This window comes from Octopus bimaculoides, chromosome 9 (assembly GCF_001194135.2).
Source record: "Octopus bimaculoides isolate UCB-OBI-ISO-001 chromosome 9, ASM119413v2, whole genome shotgun sequence".
NCBI classification, from domain to species: domain Eukaryota; kingdom Metazoa; phylum Mollusca; class Cephalopoda; order Octopoda; family Octopodidae; genus Octopus; species Octopus bimaculoides.
This window is the reverse complement of record NC_068989.1, coordinates 28,926,416-28,950,208: the sequence shown is the minus strand read 5'-3', so window position 1 is coordinate 28,950,208 and position 23,793 is coordinate 28,926,416. Positions and strand designations below refer to the sequence as shown.

General features: G+C 34.1%; 1 protein-coding gene across 1 annotated transcript in view; it reads right to left on the bottom strand.

Moving 5' to 3' along the window:
- LOC106883455 (uncharacterized) overlaps positions 1-23,793 on the bottom strand; it is a 78,436-nt gene that overhangs the window by 30,202 nt on the left and 24,441 nt on the right. The window contains exon 4 of the mRNA XM_052970513.1: positions 2,526-2,790. Coding sequence (XP_052826473.1) covers positions 2,526-2,790 — 265 coding nt within the window. The remainder of the gene's footprint in view (positions 1-2,525; positions 2,791-23,793) is intronic.

The following is a 23,793-nucleotide window of genomic DNA, read 5'->3' as shown; positions in this document are numbered from 1 at the left end:
ACTACCACCACCACCAGAGTACACACCAACAACAACAACCGTGGTTTCATCTCAACACTGTTTGAGTGGATTGTTTCCACCACAAAGAACAGCCAGACCAACCAGCAAGAATCTTCTGTACCAAGTGACCGGTCCAGCATCGACGCTCAACTTCACCCACAACATGTGAGACCACAGCTCTGCTATTCGGCCACAACTTCTTGCGTACGAACATTTTATCTACAGTGAAACTCTTCTACGAACTGGTATTTCTTTATCTTTGTGTTCAGGACTCTTATAGTCTATGTTACAGACACTTATTCTATGCCTTGTATTCCAAATTCACATACAAACACATATTATTGTACTCGCACTCTTACTTATATGACGGTCCGTCATATATATTGTATTGCTTTTATTGCCGCATGTACACACACACAGTTCACTATGTTAATAAACCTACTCTTTATATATATCTAACGGTTGTCTGTCACTCTCTCTTTCCTTTACTGGCACTTGCTCGCATCTCACATTGCGAGCCTCCTTATGTCATATAACATGTTTTGTGTTCGACCATGTGACACGTGAAAAGGAGCTTTCTCCCATTCGTCGCCATCTCCTTTGGTTCGCACAGTCATTCATTACACACATATCATTATCATCATTTAACAATCATGTTCCATGCTGGCATGGGTTGGATATATCCAATAAGTTCAAGGACTGCATAACGCTCCTATGTCTGTTTTGGCATACTTTCTACAGCTGGATACCCTTCCTAATGCCAACCATACTACAGTATGGACGGGGGGCATCTTTTCAACACACCAACACTAGTGAGATCACTATGCAGCTTGGGTAACTATGAACCCCTTCAACTGGGTGAGGCTACAGTGAAAAGGAAGATGGTATGATGCTAGGAGATGAGGAGTTTAAGCATGACAGAAGAGTCCAGAACAGAACAGGTTTCTTGCTGTAGAGGAGCTACAAGGCTGTTCATATTATAGAAGAGAGCAGGGAGTGACTAGGACAGAGCTAGAAAATGATAAAATAGTGATAATGAGGGTGTCAGGGTGACTCTCAATTATGAGATAAATAGAAGTGAGTGGGGACAGGAGAACAAGGGGGTTCAGGTAAGTAGAGGTTGTAAAAGTGTATGGGAAAGTGAAAGAGGATTAGATATGGGAGGTGGTTGTATGATATTGTTATGCTACTGCTATCTAGCACCTTCGGATTATCTCTACTCAACTGCTACACAACTGCTACTCAACACTCCTACCACGGCCAGACTACCTCTATTTATATGTCTTGGGAGATCCTACTTCTTCGCCTGGAGGCGTCGACACAACAGATATATAGTTCAATGATACCCTTATAACCTGATGTAATGAAAGCACCATCATAAAAATCACTATTTATTTGACCCATAGCACACGCACACACAAACAAACAAACACAAAAATAGCAACAAAGTCAATTCCCTCACTAGGATTAATTCCATGCTTGTTACCAACAACTGCTAATAAATATCAAGAAATGAAGGTAGTTTCATAACAACCTTGCCTGTGTCCCTTGAGCAAGTCTTTCTCTGTATCAAGAGGATAGATATCAAAAGAGACACAGCAACAGTATCACGTGCTAACCCACTGCTATATAATACACTGCATTGTTAACTCAAAACCAAGCTGAAACAACAAGGATACTGCAACTGTGAAGTGTTTGTAGTAAAGACTTAATTGGCAATCTTTGTGCTCAAGATTTGTCATTCGAGCAAAAGTCACTAGCAGCACTCAAAAGTATTTTGTGAAAAGCTTAGATTAAATTTTAGAATTAAACAAATGCATAAAGCATGAAGAAGTAAACAAATTATTTAGTTTTATTTTCTTCTTTTACTGGTTTCAAATTGTATCCACATGGTGGTACTGTCTTCTAAGGACTGATCTTTAACTAAGCAGCAACTACATATAACTATCCTGATTGTAAACTCTATTAAATCTACATGTGTAGTTTAATCACTTGTATTTAAGCTATAAATTACAGGCCATCTTATAGAATTTTGCTGCTACTCAGTAACAAATTGGTTAAACTGCAGTTCAAACCTTAGTGCTTACTTCATCAGCTTCAAAAGGATGAAAAACTAAGTAGACTTGATGAGATTTGAAGCCAAAACAAATAGGGATGTAATCAAAAAGTACAAAGTATTTTATCTAACATTCTCCTAATTCTGCTGTCAGCCGAACAGAGTATATGGATTAAATAGGTAATTTTATACCACTTAATAAAAAAATAAATAAATAAAAATAAAAAAGAAAACTGAATTAAGCAGTAAAACACATTTTTTATAACAAATACACTCAGAATAGACTGAGCTTCCAGCTAAACTTAGTTTGAAGAATAGCGAAAGGATAAGATGGTGAAAATATAGTCAAAATCAACTTTTAAACATATTTTCAAAGATTAATTTTCATTACTGACATACAGAAATTAGTAAACAAAAGACAAAAAGGCACTCTTAGGACACAGAACAAAAGCAAGAAATAATATCAAACCTGAATTTGAGTGAGAATCTTGATCTGGTGGAGACACCCTCTGTTTTGATGTTGACAAAGTCTTTGAACTGGAGACTGTTTTCTGGTGTTTCTGCTGTGCCTGCAAATGTTCAAGACTGGAGCTATCACTACAAACCGATTGAGAAACCGTTTTAGTATCAGAATTTTCTTTAGTACACTCAGACTTTTTCCTTTTAGAAACCTTTGCAGATGGCTTTTCATCAGCTACTGATCCATTTCCTGCCAGAGATTTCTTAACAGATTTCTAAGGAGGAAAAAAATGACAAAAAATAAGAAAAAACATTACAGACAATTACATAAAATATTTATATTTTGTATAATGGGTGAGGTGTCACTAAAAGAGAAAAATCCACAAAAATATGAAACACACAATAACTAATTTTCCACTTCAAAATTGAGGATAAGATAGGTGCTCTCTCAGAGAAATAATGATATATATAATGAAGTTTTATGCTTATCAGATGTTAGTGACACTTACATCTATTAAATATTCAAAAGTATTAATGATATAATTAAAATTATTATAAACTGCTTTCTAAAGAATTTGCTTCTACATGATGTTGGCTTTCGCATTTACATATAACAATAATCCTTTCTATTAACAACACAAGGATTGAAATTTGGGGGAGGGGGTATGTTGATTACAACAACTCTAGGACTTAACTGGTACTTATTTTACTGGCAGAATTTGAACTCAGAATGTAGCAACAGACAAAATACTGCTAAGCATTTCATCTGGCATGCTAACGGTTCTGCCAGCTCACTGCCTTACATATTATAATAATAATAATAATAATAATAGTAATAATAACAACAACAACAACAACAACAATAATCCTTTCTAATTATAGGCACAAGGCCAGAAATTTAGCGGGTAGAAGTTAGTCAAGTAAATCAATCACAGTGCTTAACAGGTACTTATTTCATCAACCCCAATAGTATGAAAGGCGAAGTTGACTTCAGATCTTAAAGATGGACAAAATGCTGCCAGTGTGTTAATGATTTTGCTAGCTCATCACTTTAATAATCCTTTCTACTTTAGGCACGAGGCCAGAAATTTTTGAGGCGGGGCCTAGTCCAGTGCATCAACCCCAGTGCTTGACTGCTTCTTATTTCATTGACCCCAAAAGGCTGAAAGGCAAAAATCAACCTCAGTGGAATTTGAACTCAGAATGCAAAGATGGATGACATGTTGCTAAGTATTTTGTCTGACATGTTAATGATTCTGTCAACTCATTGCTTTAATAATAATAAGGATTTCAAATTTTGGCACAAAGCCAGCAAGTTCAGAGGAAGGAATGAGTTGATTACAATGACCCCAGTACTTAACTGGTACTTATTTTATCAACCATGGAAAGATGAAAGGCAAGGTCAACCTCAGCCGAATTTGTACAATTTGAACAAATGAAATGCTGCTGAGCTCACTGCCTTGCCTTAATAATAATAATAATAATTATTATTATTATTATTTCTAGTGTAGGCACATGGCCTGAAATCTTGTGGGAGGAAGCTAGTAGTCAATTTACACTGACCCTAGTGCTCAACAGGTATTTATGCAGCTAACCATTTCATCCAGCACGAATAATAATAATAATGCCCTGATGCAATACCAGACAGAGGCTCTTATGGCTTCTAATCTTAACTGATTGGAAGTGTTATCATGTACATTGTTTTGTCTTGGTATAAAAGATGGGCTACAGTAAATATTCTGCTCAACACTACAGATTTACTTGTCAGTTGTTTGACAGTAACCAGTTGGTGGCTGACGATATGTGCATCTCTGATCATGAGCAGAAGTAGTGGGGGAGCATCATAGCCATGTGTTGTGAGGAATTCTTTGGGGTTTGAATAGTTCACCTCTGGAAACATGGGTGTTTCATTCATCATCCTTAAACAACCCTCATTCAGGGACCTTTTGGGGCGGGATAGGCTACTCAACCTGAAGTAAATTCTAACTGGGCCCCACCTGCAAGGCCACGCGCTGTTTATTTTGATATAAGATTACATGTTGTAATGCATGTGCCTGGTGTGCCCTTATCAGATGGGTAGACATAACGGGTATATTGGTCTTCATATAATTGTACCCCAGTGTCACTTTGATAGCATGTGCTGCTCTCTCACTCAATAATAAGTTTCAAATTTTGCCACAAGGGCAGCAATTTTAGGGGAGGGGAAGAGTCAATTATGTCGACCCCAGAGTTCAACTGGTACTTATTTTATCAACCCTGAAAGGATGAAAGGTAAAGTTGATCTCAGTGGAATTTGAACTCAGAACACAGGGAAGAGCAAAATACTGTTAAGCATTTTGTCCAGCACACTATCAATTCTGCCAGTTCACCGCTTTAATAATAATAAGAACAACAACAACAACAATCATAATAATAATAATAATGGTTTCAAATTTTGGCACAAGGCCTGCAATTTTGGGTGAGAGGGTAAGTGAATTACATCATCCCCAGTGCTCAATTGGAACTTATTTCACCAACCCTGAAAGGATGAAAAGCAAAGTCAACTTCAGCAGAATTTGAACTCCGAACATAAAAATGAACAATGTGTCGTTAAGCATTTTATCCAGCATGCTAGCTATTCTGCCAGCTCACCACCTTATTCCAGTACATGATAATGATTTCTTTTATTTGCCACCATGGTGATAGATAAAGAGGACCATCATAATAAAGTCAAAAAGTTGATATAAATTTGATCTAATTGTATAAGTTGGTGGCACTGGAATCTCTGTGTGGTCACTACACCCACAAGAAATAGTAGCCATATTACTTCCATTGCCTTAGAAATAAGACACATTGGATAATGATTCTGGGTTCCTTGCTCATAGTAAAAAGTCAGGGTGGTCATGTCTTTGGTCATACATCTGCTCAATCAGGGATGAGCCAGAACCACACAACAACTAGGTATAACTATACTAATTGTCAACTGCATCTACAATAAGTTCAATGCCATCATATAGGATTTTGCTCTTGCTCTGAATTTGAAAGATATCATCAATATCAAGTTTCTTCCATTATTTTTCAAACATCCTAGACCCCATACAAAAGAACATTTCACTAATTGGCAAACACTCACTAATACATAACATCAGGCCCAGAGTCATGCCATATGCTTATTTGGATCATTCTATCACTACTTCAATGGTCCCCATTCCACAGAACTAGTTTGTTACATAAATACTTCCATTGTCTCAACACCCACTAACCACTAAGCCTAATTACACAATGTTGACTCTTTGGAATTCCATTCCTACTCGTTTTTCCTGCAGACATTTATTTAGAGATGTTTAAGTTGAATGTGTATTGATCTTGGCAGTGTGAATGAAGGTCATGGATGCTGACCCTCCTCCAATTTAAGTCATGAAAGAAACATTTCTTTTCCAAACTACACTCACAACCTCTGTAATTTTATTATATGGAAATTAAATTGTATATACATGAACAACAAATGACAAAATAGGGTTTGCAGTTCCAAAACATCAACCAAATTCAGCAACAGAAAAAAAACAAAAAAAAACAATTAAGGTTCTTTCTAATATTTCAAAGATGAAAGAAATTTATATTTTTACTGACTAAGCAATAAGTAAAGTTACTCTTTAACAAAACTTGTTCAAAGTCTGGTTTGTACTTATCTCATTGTAAAATATTATTGAAACACTGATAGTCAATCATTATTTTATGTACACTTTCCTTGCTAGATTGGATTGAAGAGGTTGTCACAGTCAATTCTTATTTCAAGTTATTGCTCTCCTAGATGGGTTGGAGGACTTTCATATTTTTTTTCATGGTTTTTAACAACTGGATGCCTTCCCCAATATCACAACCCTTTACAAAGTGCACTGGGTTTATTTATCATAGCACCAGCATGAATAAGGTTACTTTGTGCACTATTTTGCACTGTCTTTGTTCATTTTAGGTAACATGACCTAGATGGGGAGAGAGAGAGAGAGAGAGAGAGAGAGAGAGCAATGACAGAAGATAAGTGAATGAAGAGAACAAGAATATGATGGTAAAAACAGAGAGATTGAAGTGGAGAAGGAAAGAAAATGATAGATGGTAACAGATGGACAATGGCAAGACAGTAATGGATACCAGTAACAAGTAGCCCAAGAAGAGGAATGGTAGTTAGCAGTACAGAAAGGGTGAAGATATAAACAGATCCAATGCAATCCTTTACACATGGAGCCCTTGATGAATGAAAACGAAACTGTGATAAGGATAGTGGTAAAACAGGATTGAATATGGGTAGGTTCATAATCAAGTATTTATCTGGTGAATTCTTCCAAATGCATAAAGGCTAGATGTCTGACACTTCTTGTTGGTACAGTAGTTTGTATGTTTACTGGTCAAATCAGAAGGAAAAAAGCTACAATGTCATAGTTCACTGACAGTGTGTTGTGCAGGGTGAAGTTTCTTATTCTTTTTTCCTTATCATATTTAATATTCTACCACCACCACCACCAATAATAATAATAATAATAATAACAATAATAATAATAATGGCTGCCGACAAATTTTTCTGCTCTTAAAAAGAAAAATGGATTTTATCCTTTATATCTATACTGTTCAGTATCTATGCGTTGAATAAAATTTATCTTTCTACTTGTTCTAATAATAATAATAATAATAATAATAATAATAATAATAACAACAACAACAACAACAACAACAAGAACACTCAGAGAGTGCAGACCTCTGTCAAGGCAACACCAATGTCTTCTCAACAATTAGCTGGAGATGATTTTTAAAATGAGAATACCTGAAATAAACTCAGCTGCTCTCACAAACAAGAATACTAAAAATGAACCTGGCCACTCTCGAAAATTAAGGAAAAAAAACAGGAAAAACCCTTGTCTGGTACTGGATCGATCTCAAAATCTAATCAGTTCGTGCCAGTTACTAGGTCAAACATCCCTGAAGGTTTCATGCAATCCATCTAGATATCTTGTCCACAGACAAACAAACAAACAGACAAACACAGCTGAAAACAATAACTCCGCCTTCGCTAAGGCAGAGGTAATTTAGAAGGCGGGGACTGGTCGATTCCATCAATCCCAGTGTTTCATTGGTATTTAATTTATTGACCCTGAAAAGATGAAAGTTAAAGTCGACCTCAGTGGAATTTGAACTCAGAACATAAAGACAGACGTAATGCCGCTAAGCATTTTGCCCAGTGTGCTAATGATTCTGCCAGCTCACCACCTTATTATCATTAATAATAATAATGGTTTCAAATTTTGATACAAGGCCAGCAAGTTTGGGGGAGAGGGTAAGTTGATTAGATTGACCCTGAAAGGATGAAAAGCAAAGCCAATCATGGCAAAATTTGAACTTAGAATATAAAAGATGGACTAAATAACACTATGCATTTTGCCCAGCGTGGTAACAATTCTGCCAGCTTGCATCATCATAATCCTTTCTACCATATGCACTAGGGCTGAAATATTGGGAAAGGGAGTTACTTGACAACCTCAACCCCAGTACTTTACTGGTACTATCTATATACAACTATGTCTGTGAGCTTAAGAAGTTTTGTTTGTAATGTGATTCCAGGTTCAATTCTAGTATGCAACTTTTTAGGTCCATGTCATTTTTTTCCATAGTCCAAAGTCAACCAAAGCCTTGTGAATAAAATCTGGTAAATGGAAACTAAACTTGCCTATAAACGAGGGAATCAGTGTATCAAACAAAAGTACCATGTGATAATTTTGTTCTATCTTAAATCTTAACTTTACCTTTCTCCATTCTGAGCTTGATTAAACAAAGTCACATCCTGGGAGGGTTAATATAATTGACTAAAATGAAGGTACTGTCCCAGTAGGTTCCCTAATTCACCACTTCTTTATGTGCCTGCTAACACTAATTTGTTAATTACTTGCAATGTATTAAAAGATCAACCAGCAATCGTTTGATCAGTTAATGACTTCAGCACATAACAGTAGACTATATGCATGACAGTTTTTCTATCTTGAGCTCTCTTCAAAATGAAAAAGCAAACTACTGACAAAATATTTTTGAAAGAAACAAGTAAGAGAAAAAAGAAAAATTTCCCAAACTGCTCACAATACAGCCTCTATACAACTCTTTCACTTGCTAGAACAGCAGTCAAATTTCACTCAAATTAATAATAATAAAAAAAACACACACATTTGACTGTGTAGTTCTACATAGATTATTCCTGAAAAAAAAAAAAAAAATTAAAAAGGATGACAGTAGCTATAACACCTGTAAACATGGCTGACATGCAGGTCAGACAACAATAAATAACCAATTTTCTCTCTTGAAAGAATGAATATTTGGCAGAATTTCTTCCTTCTTATATTTATGTATCTTTTTTTTTTTATTAAAAATATCCTTGCATGAGATTTATTTCACTGAGTTGGAGAAGCCTTTATCTACTCATACCATCAGAAATGCAGTAACTAACCCATCAGAGACCTGCAATCAACAACACTATTGTTCTCAAATTAAGCTATAAGACATAAATTACAAATAGATCTACAGTGATTGTAGTATTTGCAGCATGCTGGTTGTTCTATCTACAAAAACCAAAGTTAATGGCTAGAATTTACAAAATCTAAAGATGCTCTGCTACTGAGCCAAAAATAATAAAGGGAGTATCTATGTAGTCACTCAGCTTTCTAGAAATATCAACAACATTTCTCTGAAATTACACTTTCCTACCTTAATACAAGATAGGATATATTTTTAAATCTTAAATACATTGTAGCTGAAGAAAAAAAATGCTGATGACCACAGTTGGAATCCTTTTGATCATAAACCTCAGTCAATCTCAGTGCTGATCTGGCAAGAGCTAAACAACAGCAACCCAAAATTTTTTAAATTTTCACTAAAAAGTCCTGCCTGAAATATAAAATGTTCTATTCCCCACAACATAATGACATTTTCTATGGTATTTTTTCTTGTTGTTCTTTTCATTTTATTTTTTTTGTTTTTGTTCTTTAGAGTGATCAGGAATCCTTGACATTGGTTTGAGCACTACATGAGAGCGAGAGAAAGGAAGAGGGAGAAAGGAGGGAGAGAGAAGTTTATTCATTTATGGAAGATATGAACAAGTATTCAACACAATTTTATCTCAAGAATCAAATAAGGAATAGAATGTCCTGATATTAAAAGTTATTAGTAGTAACTCAACTGTCCATATGTTTGGTAAAATAAGCAATTTCTGTGGTACCTGCAACATGTGTTTAGGGGTTGCTTCTGTTTTAGTTGGTTTTTGTTGTTGTTTTTCTTTTACTTAGTAAGGAGGCTGATTCGTAAGGGAAAAGGAGAGAACAAGTCAACTGAAATATTAGCCCAAGGGGAATTCAACTCAAAATGTTGAGACACCAAACAAGCATGTATACACACAAAAATACATATACTATATACTCACAACAGAGCCCTTTAGAAAAAGAGAGAGAATTAAGAAATTAAATAGTTGCTGTTGTGTAAATCCCAAACCAGTTCTCACTAAGCAAACCTATGGCCAAAGACATTACAGCCATAAATGTCCAGTCTTTTTCCAGATATTATGTATCTAGGATTACACTACCTGATGTGTACTTTTTTTTAAAAAGATTGCATGGTATGTTTTGGATGGCATTTGTCAGCTAATTGAAACAGGTTCAGCAACCAACATAATACAAGTTCTTTCTTTGGCTCTGATTTGGTGCTATGCAAAATATAGATATTTAGCAGCAAAGATGAGTGAAATGATTTTCAACCAGGAACTGAAGCAGCTTTGAGACACATATTGTACCTCTAATTTGGATCCATTTTGTCAGGTTACATTGATTAAGATCAGATATTTGTAAGAAACAAATAAAATAAGGTGATAAATAAGTAGTTGATTGAAACACAGTCGTTTGTGGAGTTTTTTACTAGTAAAAGTATGACGACCAGCTTCCAATCTCAAACAACAAATAGAAGAATAAGACTAATGTATTTCATGCCAAACCAAAATAATGGTATGTTATTTGTCAAATGGAGGAAAGGGATAGGCATAGTGATAGGATCAATAAGTTTGCTTTGCAATCACGAGGTCCCCACTTCAATCCCACTGCATATCATCTTGGGTTCTGTCATTTACTGTAGTCTAACACTGACCATACTTTGTGAGTGATATAAGGTAGACAGAAACTGTGTGGAAGCCCATTGGATAGATGGTACCTGTAATTCAAAGGGCTAGCTTAGTCAATCATTGATATATAAACAGATAATCATGTAATACTGACACTAATATATAAATATATAATCATTTAATAATTTTTAAAATGATATTTTTACACACACACACACACTAATAGGTTCCCTTTTTATATGTTTAGCTTCTCTTGCACTCTAAGTCTTCTGTCTTTGTTGATCAATTCCTCCCATTTCTTATCAACCAACAAAAGTAAAAGATTTCAGTAGGGGACACCCAACAAGGTGTATATGTAAAAAAAATATTTTCTTGTATCACTAAACTTATTTATGCCGTGTATTGATAACTTCTTACCTTTAAATCCTTAGCGAAATAACAGGAAGAATTTGTAAGAGGAATAATTTCACATCATCTGCTTTTATTTGTCACTGTTGAGCTATAAATGGATATTTGGGAGTAGTAAATTTGTTGTATGGCACTCAATGCCTTATGTATAAATCAAGGAGAAAAAACACCACAAAACTCATTCTGCCTCACAAACATACACATGTTGCTAGATTCAATTCAGATGTAAAAATTTCAGATGATGAAATGTTGCTATATAATATATTTGAATTAAAATACTTGTCCACAGAAGAAATGGTTAGAATGTAGAAAAAAAAAGTAACTGACAGCTGGTTTGAAATTTTTATGATCCTATTGTCGGCAAAGTAAAGAATTTAGCAGACTTCAAATGTTAATAGTATAGTGAAACAGGCTGATGCTGATCACAATGAGAAATCTGATATATAATGAAAACTTGAAATGTGCTTTAAATGATCTTATATTGAAGAATATTCAAAGAAGATGAAAAATGTGATGAAAAATATGAAAAGAATTATGAAATTGTAGGTTTTTTTTAAAAAATTAGTAGACTTCAAAATATATTGAAATTCGACTTAGGACAAAGCATCATGTGGTAAGCATTCATAACTGAAACAGGGTGTTGGAATCAATAAAAACCTAAGTTATTGACCTTTTTATTCTATCTGGGTTGATAAAAATTACTTTATAATTACTGCTAGAATAAAAGATTAACTGAACCTCAGTAATATTTCAACTTAAATCAATGAAATGTCTCATTTGACTTTCTATCTATCTTCTTTCCTTCAGTCTATTAAGAATTCAATACTAGAACATCTTAAAACTAGCTGGTGTTGAAAACAAGACATAAACATAATACAACTATACATGCAAAAAAAAAAAAAGATTTTCATCAAAATTAAAGTGTGGTATAATCCTTTTTTAATTTATAAAAGAAAACTATTTTAAAATATTTTGACTGTAAACTTACAATTATATAATTTTGTACAAACCACTATAGCTATTAAATGTGTGTGTGTGTGTGTGTGTGTATACATGTGCATGTGGAGGGGTGAGAGAGAGTGTGTGTGTGTGTGTGTGTGTGTATGCACGCACATGTCCATATGGGTTAAAAATGAAACTTTTGGGCAGATTGAAACCATAGCAAAGCAAAGACAACAAAGAAATTATGAAACTTCTTCTAAGTGAACACAATTGAACCATGCACTGGTTTTATATGAAAACACATAGAAGGTGGCATTATGTCCAACAAAAATTTGGAAGAAAACACTTTATAAGCAGAAACATCTTTTATTATTGGAAAAGTAAGAACATTACAGTGGTGAAATAATAAATCTATACCCAGATTACAGGAAGTATTAGGATCAGTATAATCATCCCACCAAGCCTTAGAATTTCGCACAACAGATGTAAAGTTCTTTCCTCACAAACAGGTTTCCACAGTTTTTAATAAAGCAGTTTCATAACAATTATCATTTTTTGTAAAAAAAATTTTTTAATAATTCATTGCTTTATTTAAGTTTTTTTCTTTTATTCAAACATTGTTTGGAGGTCAGAAACATGAAGATTTGGATTAGAAATCATTATACAGTGTTTTTTTTTTTTTTTTTTTTTTTTTAATGGATTAGTAAATTATATTTGTGTGTGTGTGTGTGTGTGTGTGTGTGTGTGTGTGTGTGTGTGTGTGTGTGTATGTGTGTGTGTGTGTGTGTGTGTGTGCACGCGCATGTACTTTTATGTGTATAACATATAGATATATTTGTTGTGAGCACATAAGTTTCTTATTTTTTTTATTAATGAATTGCAATTACTGCATCTACTAAAAAGTGTTTGCAACAAAATTAATAAACAGTTATTCACTTATAAAATAACAACTTGGGGGGAGAATAATCAAAATAAATATCAATTCAGTACAATCACAACATTTGGGATTCTTAGCCCCCATATCGTAACTCTGCCTGATGAGATATGTCAATTCTGAATTCTTTATATCAGACAGTCATACAGGAAAAAAATCTCAGTACTAACAGCTTTACATTGACTAAAAATGTTATATAGATTTAACAAATTAAGAAAAAAGAAAATTAAATATGAATTTGAAAAATAATGAAAATTGTGTAAATATAAATGAATTTTATCTTTAAAAAATTAATAATCATATATACAGCTTTTGGAGTTTTTAATTATGTGAAAAAATAAAATCTACAAAATTTTTTTAAAATTAAAAATATCCAAATGATCAATATAAATAACCAATCATCTGCAAAATTATAATAATACTTGGTTTTGCATGATTAGAAAGTACCAATAGCTAATCTGAAACTGGGTACTTTCAAGAAGAGATGGAGAGAAATAGAAAAGAGTAAAAGAGAGGCTAAAAACAACAGAAAATAATGTTGCAGCAATGTCCCTCGATAGCCTAAATATAATTGCTTGCTAGGAGCACAGCAAGTGAAATATATTCTACAGAGTTTTATCTCTCCGTAATTATAAAAGTAATTTTACTTATTTAATCTTGAAAATCATTTCCTCATAAACTTGATCAATATCTTCATAAAATTGAGAACTGTATGGAATCAGAGCAATTTCAAGAACATTTATACTTCAACAATTTTGAATAGCCTTATTTTAAGAAGATTTAATGCTGTTTTTCATATAGGTTAAATAAATTTTTTAAAATAAAAAAAAAAAACACTTTCTAGTCTATATTAACAAGACAAATGACAAATGTGCTTTTCAAATTGATAGCTATAGTTTGAAAACTGATACACACACACACAATATTTCGTTAGAAAAAATTTAGAAAACATCAATGGCAGAAATATTTCTTTATCATGACCATTATTTGTAAATTCTAAGCTGCCATGAAGAGAAACAGTTGAGGTGACTAATAGCAGCAACACTAACTATAGTAGATAAGGATGGCATGGAGGGGTGGTATTGATTTAGCAGCATTTTTGGGTTTTCCAGTAGAAGAATTTACCCATTTCTACATTTCATTTCCATTTGTCTACCTACCAGCCTTTAAATTTTACAATGTTAATCATTCTTCACAGAGATATATATTCTTTAAGAGCTGTGTCCATGACCTTTGCAGGTCTTCTCAGACTGGTGAAATTGATGCTACTGATGCCTAGCCTGACCATCTCTAGGTCATTTTCTCCAGAAAAACAAACAGAGAAGGAGCCACGATTTTGTCCAAATGATACTTGCAACAGAGTGAACTCTGTTATGAGCACTCATGAAACAGGAAATGGTATACACAAAAAGATATGAAATCTTTACAGGAATATAAATCTACATGATATGAGGCTTTTTTTTTTCTTTACATATGTACAATAATTTCTTTTAAAGCATTTGGTTTTAGATTTAGGCCTTAGTAAATATTTAGATGTTTTAACTAACTTCATAAAATATTTTTTTTTAAATTGAATTTTGGAATAAAACTTTACAATAAATTATCTACAATTGTGATGAATAAAGGAGAAATTGAAGAGTTTTTGTTAATAATTTTTAATGTATTTCACAAAGAGCCAGAGTCAACTATAAATCTCAGTGGCTTTGTGGTGAATACCAACACATCATCTAGTCCCCTACAATTATGATACAGACAAATGTTATTATTCACATTGTAATTTGTTCATTATCTTTTACTTGTTTCAGTCATTAGATTGCAGCCATGCTGGGGCACCACCTCAAAGAATATTTAGTCAAATGAATCAACCTAGTATTATTTTTTTTAAGCCTGGTACTTTTTCTACCAGTCTCTCTTGCTGAACTGCTAAGTTATGGAGACATAAACACACCAACGCCAGTTTTCAAGCAGTGGTGGGGAACATACACAGAAACAAAGTCTCTCACACACACACATCTATATATATATATATATATATATATATATATATATATATATATATATATATATATATATACATACATATACACACACAACAGACTTCTTTCAGCTTTCATCTACCAAATCCACTCACAAGGCTTTGGTTGGCCCAAGGCTATACTAGAAGACATTTGCCGAAGGTGCCACATAGTGGGACTGAGCCCAGAACCATGTGGTTGGAAAGCAAGCTTCTTACCACAGCGCCACGTCTGTGCTATAAGGTTCTTAAAATGAATACTTTATCTTGTGCGACAGATATTTTAATGTCTTACAGTAATAACTAAAAAAATTCTTCAATAACGACATTGATTATCAATTAAATTGGAAAAAAGATAGTTGATGACCAACTCAAAAAATACAGCCAAGCTATACAAAAACATATATTTGCATCAAGAATTAAACTAAGCAATTGCCTATGTATAAAAGCACCAATGGTATGGCCTGTGGTCATGGTATACATATCAGAAAAGCAGATTAAAGTTTTCTTGCCATTTTTGTATTAATTTCAGTATTACATCGGATTTGTTTGTTTTACCTAGTTACTGAATATATACAGAGTCAAAATTTTTACTTCATTATATAATTTATAATTACACAATAATGGCAGATGTTTTGGGGGTGTTTTTTACTGTGTGTGTGTGAGAGAGATAGAGAGAGAGAGAAATTATGCCTTTTTCACATTTACATTAAAGCTAAAATGGAAAACAATTTCTAAAATGAAAAAATTGAAAAATGTCAACCGAACAACAATAATTTTTTTGTTGGGTACAAGTAAAAATTAAGCAATCAGGTTCTGTTCCAAGGTATTACCCTCTGCTTATTTAGTGTTCAAAATAGACAGGAGAAAAATTATTCATTTTCATTAGATTGTGCCTCTTAACTATAGCAAGCCAATACTGACAGTTTAATAATTAATCATGACTCTACAGGTAAATTTCATAATCTTTCTAAGGCAGTTTATTTGAAAGTAGTCATTTGGCTTCAATATTAAAAGATAGGGTGGTGAGCTGGCAGAATCGTTAGCACACCAGGCGAAATGCTCAGCAGTATTTCATCTGCCATTACATTCTGAGTTCAAATTCTGCTGAGGTTGACTTTGCCTTTCATCTTTTCAGGGTCAATTAAATAAGTACCAGTTACGCACTGGAGTTGATGTAATCAACTTAATCCCTTTGTCTGTCCTTCTTTGTCCCCTCTATGTTTAGCCCCCAGTGGGCAATAAAGAAACAAATATTAAAAGATGACTTGAAAGATGTCTTTTAATAATTCTGTTAGATATTATCTGTAATTACTTTTACTTGACACAATTACAACTTACTTTCTAATCACTCACTCATGTTAATAGGCAGACATTATCAGAAGTCATTCCAGATGTAACTTGTATTCCGGTAACCATAAAAACTGAAGAAGAAAACAAGTGAGAAAGAACAAAGACAAAAACTATTGATCCTAGCCATGAAAAAGTTGCTTGATCCCACAATGAGAATAACAGCTTAAGGACATTTAAAGAATTTAAGATATTAGCATAAAGAATCATTGCATCATGGTCTTAATTTTGAAATTGTGACATTGAAACTGCATTATCTCCTCTCCCACTACCATTTTAAAGAATCAAATGAAATTAAAATAATGTTAAAGTTAAAATAACAAGAACAACAACAATGGTTTCAAATTTTGCCACAAGGGCAGCAATTTTGGGGGAGAGGGATAGTCAATTGCACTGACCCCAATACTTGACTGGTACTTAATTTATTGACCCTAAAAGGATGAAAGGCAAAGTCGACTCTGGTGGAATTTTAACTCAGAATGTAGTGGCTGACGAAATACCACTAAGCATTTCACCTAGCATGCTAACGATTCTGCCAGCTTGCTGCCTTAAAACAACAACAACAACAACAATAATAATAATAATAATAATAATAATAATAATAATAATAATAATAATAATAATAATAATAATAATAATAATAACAACAACAACAATAATGGTTTCAAATTTTGCCACAAGGGCAGCAATCTTGGTGGAGGAGATGAGTCGATAACATCAACCCCAGTGTTCAACTGGTACTTATTTTATCAGCCCTGAAAGGATGAAAGGTAAAGTCAACCTCAGCAGAATTTGAACTCAGAATATAGCGACAGGTGAAATACTGCTAATAATTCTGCCAGCTCGCCACCTTAATAATAATAATAATAATGGTTTCAAATTTTGCCACAAGGGCAGCCAAATTGGGGGAGGAGATGAGTCAATTACATCAACCCCCATGTTTCACTGGTACTTATTTTATCAACCCCAAAAGGATGAAAGGCAAAGTCAATAAGAATATAAAAATAATGAACCTTTCTACTATAGGCACAAGGCCTGAAATTTCAGGGAAGAGGGTAAGTTGATTACAATGTAATGTGCTCAACTGGTACTAATTTTATCAACCCTGAAAGGGTGAAAGGCAAAATCGACCTTGGTGGAATTTGAACTCAGAACATAAAGACAGATGAAATGCCACTAAGCTAACAGACGAAATACCAGTATGCTAACAACTCTGCCAGCTCACCGACTTAACAATAATAATCATAATAAAATGCCTCAAATACCCAGCTAACTCCAAAGAAAAGAAAAGAAAAGCTTAAACCTGTACTCAGTTTCTAGTTGTTGTTCTTCATTAATCAATGCTTAATCATCCAGTGAAGCAGGGTTACTAGTTAGACTATAACAATAATTGCTAGACGAAACAAAGATGTAAGTCATCATTTAAGAGGAGAAAAATAATAGAATTGATTTTCAGCTCCTAATAACAAGATAAAGTTAGAAATTCTGCAAACAGATGTAACATTGCAGGAATACAAAGCTATAGGGAATATGTTAGTTAACAATGTTGCAAATCAAAAGCTATAATAGCGGCCAAGTGATGAGAACTGATTTATCTCAGGACAGAGATTGTTTATTAATTTCAATCATTTTTAAGTTAAGAGTAATCCACTGGTCTGTCACACATACAATAGCTGATTGTGTGGCAGATGCAGTGGCATCGTCATAGTACAGCATGTTTTACTGTTTTAACTAGTAGATTTGTGAACTGACTCTACTCAGTGGATGACAAGCTCTTTTACTACAGATGATAGACAATCCAGCACAGCATCTGATAATGGTACGGCCACTATTTTGGAGTTTCTGAACGGAGTAGTAGAGATAACAATACTTTCAAATGTATTTGAATACACTCACATAACTCATGCTAGTAAGAAAAGAATAAACTGTAACAATACACACAGGAAATCTTACAGAAGGGTTGTTGTTGCACACCATTGCTACCTCTGATTGTAGCAGTTTATTGTTGAGCAACATAAGAATTGAATAGCTAAGTAACTTATTCTTCCTAGATGTCTCTGCTCAACTCTTACAAAATAGATCAACTAGAATGGTAGTACAATTAAAAACATAAATGACTAAAGGTTTTGAATAGTTAGTCCACTTAAATAACAGAGACACATAATAGTAGGATTATTTAATGGAGCAAAGAAAAAAAGCTTAATGTTTCAAACATTTGTACTTTTTTGAAGAAAAAATTTTTAAAAAGTCTTATTGTAAGGCCACAAAATTGCAAAAGAGGAAGTTAAAGAATTAGATGTGTAAAGATGAAGAGAGTATGTGTGTGTGCACACATATATACACATGTGTATAAGCACATACAAATGCATGCACACATACATAAAGAATGTAGCTAAGAGAATGTGAGGTATTCACAAATGCTTGTGAGTGAAGAAAGGACAAGAGTAAGAATTAAGTTTAAGCTTTTTCTTTTGTGCTTCCAAAGGTTGAGCTGGAATGCAAGATAACCTCACATAGAGTGAAATAATTGAATTTTGGTGAAAAAGAATTGTGAGAGTCCAGGAGGAAAGCTAGGTTTAAGGCATGGTTAGTACCCTTGATATTTGAGGGCAGAGTAGTGACAAGAGATAACAAGAGTGTAAGAAATTCAGTGGGACAACTAAAGACAGTGATAATATAGTGACCAGAATGGCTAAGTTTGTGCAACTTAAAGAGAAATAGATGATGGAGATATGGGGTATATTAATGATGAGGTTAGTATCAGGGTGAGTTAGTGGTGAGGAAAAGACAAGTACCTTAATAGTATAGGATAACAGTTATGACTTCTAGAGAGTGTGGTCTTCGAATAGGTTTTAATAGAAATTAAGTAGTTGGCAAGTGTAGCCACTAAAATAAAGGAGTGTGCCATAGGATATAGAAATTTTGGTTGTTGTTTTTTTTTGTTTTGTTTTGTTTTTTTTGCTTGGGGGGGGGCAGTTTTCATGAATTGACTTTTTCACTCATTAAATAGACCGTGTGTGTGTGTACACACACATATATACATTTTGGTTAGTTAAAATATGTTTGTGACATATTTCAACTGCTAGAAGGCAAATTCACTGCAGTTACCATGGAAAAATATCTCCCTTATGGTAAAAAGGTGTGAAAACACCTAGTTTGTTTAGTGTCGCCATCTATCAGGAATCCTAGACATTGATGTTTCAAGTTATTTGACTCTTGTCGATGTGATGTACTTAAGAGGGGCAACTCTGAACAAACTTATAAAGCAATGGCTTTATGTAACATTCAGTCAACAATGTTGACTGATTTGCGCTGATAGATCGTCCAATCAAGAAAAATAATGAAATGTTAGCGCCAAGCAGTGTTTAGGTATAAGCAAAATTTAGGTTAGTTAGAATATGCTTGTGACATATTATTTCAACTGCTAAAAGGCAAATTCACTGCAATTACCATAGAGAAAATATCTCGCTTATGGTAAAAAGATTACACTCATACGCATTAAAAGCCCAGATCTCTTTCTCTCACTCTTCCAGTCAGAGGTCAGAAATGTGAAACTTGGAATAACAGTTAGTGAAACTTTCAAAGTGTATGAAAAACTCTATATCACATATTGAGTAGTCTCTTTTCTTATTGTTAAAGCCATTCTTGTGCTATAGAATGCATACACACAGAGGATGATTTTGTCCATTAGCATACACATCATTCATCCAGTAACATGGTATTTCACTTAACAAAATGGTAATTTGAAATATGTAACATTTAGGGATGCTTGGATATTTAGTATTTACACTCCAGTTTCCTTCACCAATGTTATTTCTGTTCAATTTCCTTTCTAACAGCCATCATACAACTGTCTTCCCTACAACTGTCTCCAATCATCCTCTCACTCTTATCAGACTGATTGTCTTCTTGTAAGTATTCTTTCATCTATCACTTTCTCACCATGGTTTTTTACCTAATCCATAGTGTGGAAAAGGAACAAACAAGCAGAAACAAAGTGAAGAAGAAACTTTTGATGAGGATGAAAAACCTTTCTGATGCTAATGAAAGGAGACTATGTACAGTCAGTCAGGTCACAATAATATGCAAGCACACTGTAAAGTGGTTGACAGTAGGAAAGGTACCCAGCTGTAGAAACCATGCCAAAAATATATAAAGCAGGAGTGAAACATATTTAAGTGGGTAGTAATTCCAAATAAGAACTGACTAGGGCTGTAACAACACACCCAACCCATGCAAACATGGAAAACTAGGCATCAAATGATTATGATGATAACAAATATGACCCCTACCTGCATCTGGTGCATTCTGGGCAATAACCAATAGAACAGCATGTGAATTCCAGGGTCTAAAATAAAGCAACTCTTACCTGAACTAGCTTTTTGACCAATATCATAGGGTTTCTGGAAAAATTTCTATCTAGTTGGCAAAGTGTCAAAACAGCACAAGCCCTATGTATGCAAGGCCATTACATCTCATAGGCTTGAAATTCATTCAATCATACTTCCTACACAAAAGTCCTTGTTGATGGCCTGGGCTCTCAAGGGAAGTGATTCAAAAGGCTCAGGTTAATAGTGAGTCTAGATGTGTCACAGGTATCAAAAGCACTGCTCTCAAACTATGAGTGTTCATTGTATCTCATTGTTAGAGAATAATTCTCAAATTTTCTACCAAACAGCACAAAGAACAAGGTTTATAGCAAAATAAATGTTTGACACTAAATTGCAAACTCATCTGCACGTTTGATATTTTTAGTACCAAGAATTCTCAACATGGGGTTCTTTTAATACTATGCTAATTGCTTTCTGGAAGTTGCTGTTTCATCTTAAGTTAATCTTGACTGAGAACAATTATCAAAAAGTATTCCAGCCACAACTACCCCATCATTTTAGGAGTATTTAGGACTACAGTATAGAGTCCTTTCTTCATTTAAGAGACTAAGGCATGAATTAAAGGAAATTTTGCTACCCTTTCATGCAAGTTGAGCAACCATGAAGAGACTCAACTTTGATTGAGCACTCCATCCCATCATGTGTCTAAGAATGCTTTATCAAATGTGGTGTGAGAGATTTGGCTGTTATTTATAACCATTCAAACAACACATAGAGATTTATATAATACCCATGCTTTCAAAGTTTTTCATCAAGCAATTTTCACAACAAAAACAAGAATTAGAACTTCTATGAAGAAATCTTGCTATTTGTCTCCCTCCCTCCTTTAATGTGTTTTAAAAAAACATAAATATAGTAAACAGTTGAAGATTCACATTATTGCTACTTGGAATTTACTGCTGCATGCATTCTTTCAGATTTCAATAATGGGAAGCTCTGAGTCACAACAGACTAAATCATCAAACGCTTCCAAATAAATATAAATTCTATTATGTGTATTAACCCCTTAGCATTTAAACAGGCCATATCCAGCCAAAATATTCTATTAAAATATTCAAACTGACAGGGTCCAGATTCTCACACCTACTCTATAAGGTTGTTCTAAAAATAAACAATCACATCATTGAAATCTCAAAGCTATGAGATAATGCATGGTTATTTCCAAAAAATATGAATAAATAAGCATTAACTTTGAGTAATCTGAATCCTAAAGGGTTAAGTACTCTTTCTTTTGTTTGTAACCAAGAACATTTTACACACACACACACACACACACACACACACACACACACACACATACACAAATAACAAATGGTTTGTCTCTCAAAGTGAAGGATAGATTAAACAATGTTTATATACATGTGATGCTTCATAAGAGTGAGATATCGACCTTCAGTGCTGGGGATGCACAAACGTTGGAAAGAAATGAAGTAAGCATTATTCACTAGATGAGTAATGTTAGTATAAGTGAACAGCTGAGCACACCTGAGTTAAGAAGAAAAGCTGGACATAAGAGGAATCAGAAGTAATGTGCAAGAAAGAAGGCTATGCTGGTATGAACATGTGATGCATAAGGAAGATACCAGTTGTATGAAGAAATGCTAAGCACTCCAAGTAGAATGGGAAAGTCACAGAAGACTGATCTCAAACAGCTGAACTTTATAAAAGACTTATAAAGCAACCCCATCTTATGCAAGCTTGGAAAAACATGTAAAAATGACAATAGTGGTGTCGATGGAGATTGGGATCTATATCTAAGGTTTCGGTCTCTCCCGATCATTACGTTCAAATCAAGTTGCCATATACGACTCCTCCCTTATCAAAGTATTTCCCTACAACCACTCTCTTTCTCTCTCTTTGAAATCAGGTTGCTTGTGTGATGAGGGATAGTATGGCATTGGATCTGTCTGTATTTAATCCTCTCCTTACCATCACTCCTTCTCCACCCCTTACTTCCTCAATCATTATAGACAAACACCACCCCTACTCTCTTACCAGTACACATCTTCATTGCTTTCCATCATTTTCTTTCATTCTCACACTAATTTTTCTTTTAGTCATTGATGATATACATCACATTCTCTCTCTCTCTCTCTCACATCAACCTCTCCCAGTATTTTCTCTTCTCTCTCTCACTTATCGCTCTTATCATTCCCTCTTCTTCTGTTATATCACTAATCCTTTTTCTATCTGATCTTCTTACCAGCAATCATCTATGGCTGTCTATCACCCTTTCCTCTATCACCCCCTCATTCTGGTTCTCTTTTATTTCACTCTCTCTTCTATTTACAGTGTTGGTAAATGAACACACACAGAAAATATAGGCTAAAAAAGATTCCGTAATCTTGTGAGGAACAAGACAACTTTAGTGACAATAAAATAGATCCTGCATACTCTATTCTAAGCTGTTTCCATTTCCTAACTATTTTATAGAGATGTCACTAATCTTTACTGTTTAGTTTAGTCAGGAGGAAAGGCAGTGTCTATGACTCTTTACAGAACCTCAGAGACAAGTGGGGGGGAGGAAGACATCCTCAACCTGGACAAAGCTGGAATGCTTGCAACTAAGTAGATTTCATTAAAGGCATTCAAAGACCAGATGGTAGTGCTGAACAGGGCAATGGATTAAGTGCAGATACTACAATGGAATACAACCAGCACACACTGCGAAGTGGTTTTGCAATATAATGGGCATTCAGCTATAGAAAACATGTTAAAACTGAAATGTGTGATTGAAATATGGCCTCCACCTTATTCTAGAAAATCCAAATAAGAATTAACTATGACAATTTGTCCCCGCTCCCAGCAGAAAAAGCAGATAAAATTATGACTATGATGATGATAATATACACACCAAGTAACCCATATCAGTTAATTGACATTTTGCATTTCAGCATGCACGCACATATGCACGTGCATAGATGTACACACACATATATATATACATGATTATTAAATAATAAATCGAATGGTAGCTTACTGGTAAAGCATGTTCATTTTCAGTGTTTGCTGAGTATTGGATTAATGAGAGAGACAGAAGATGGAAGATACAAGAATGTATGTTTATATATAGGAAGGGCATCCAGCTGTAGAAACTCTGCCAAATCAGACTGGAGCCTG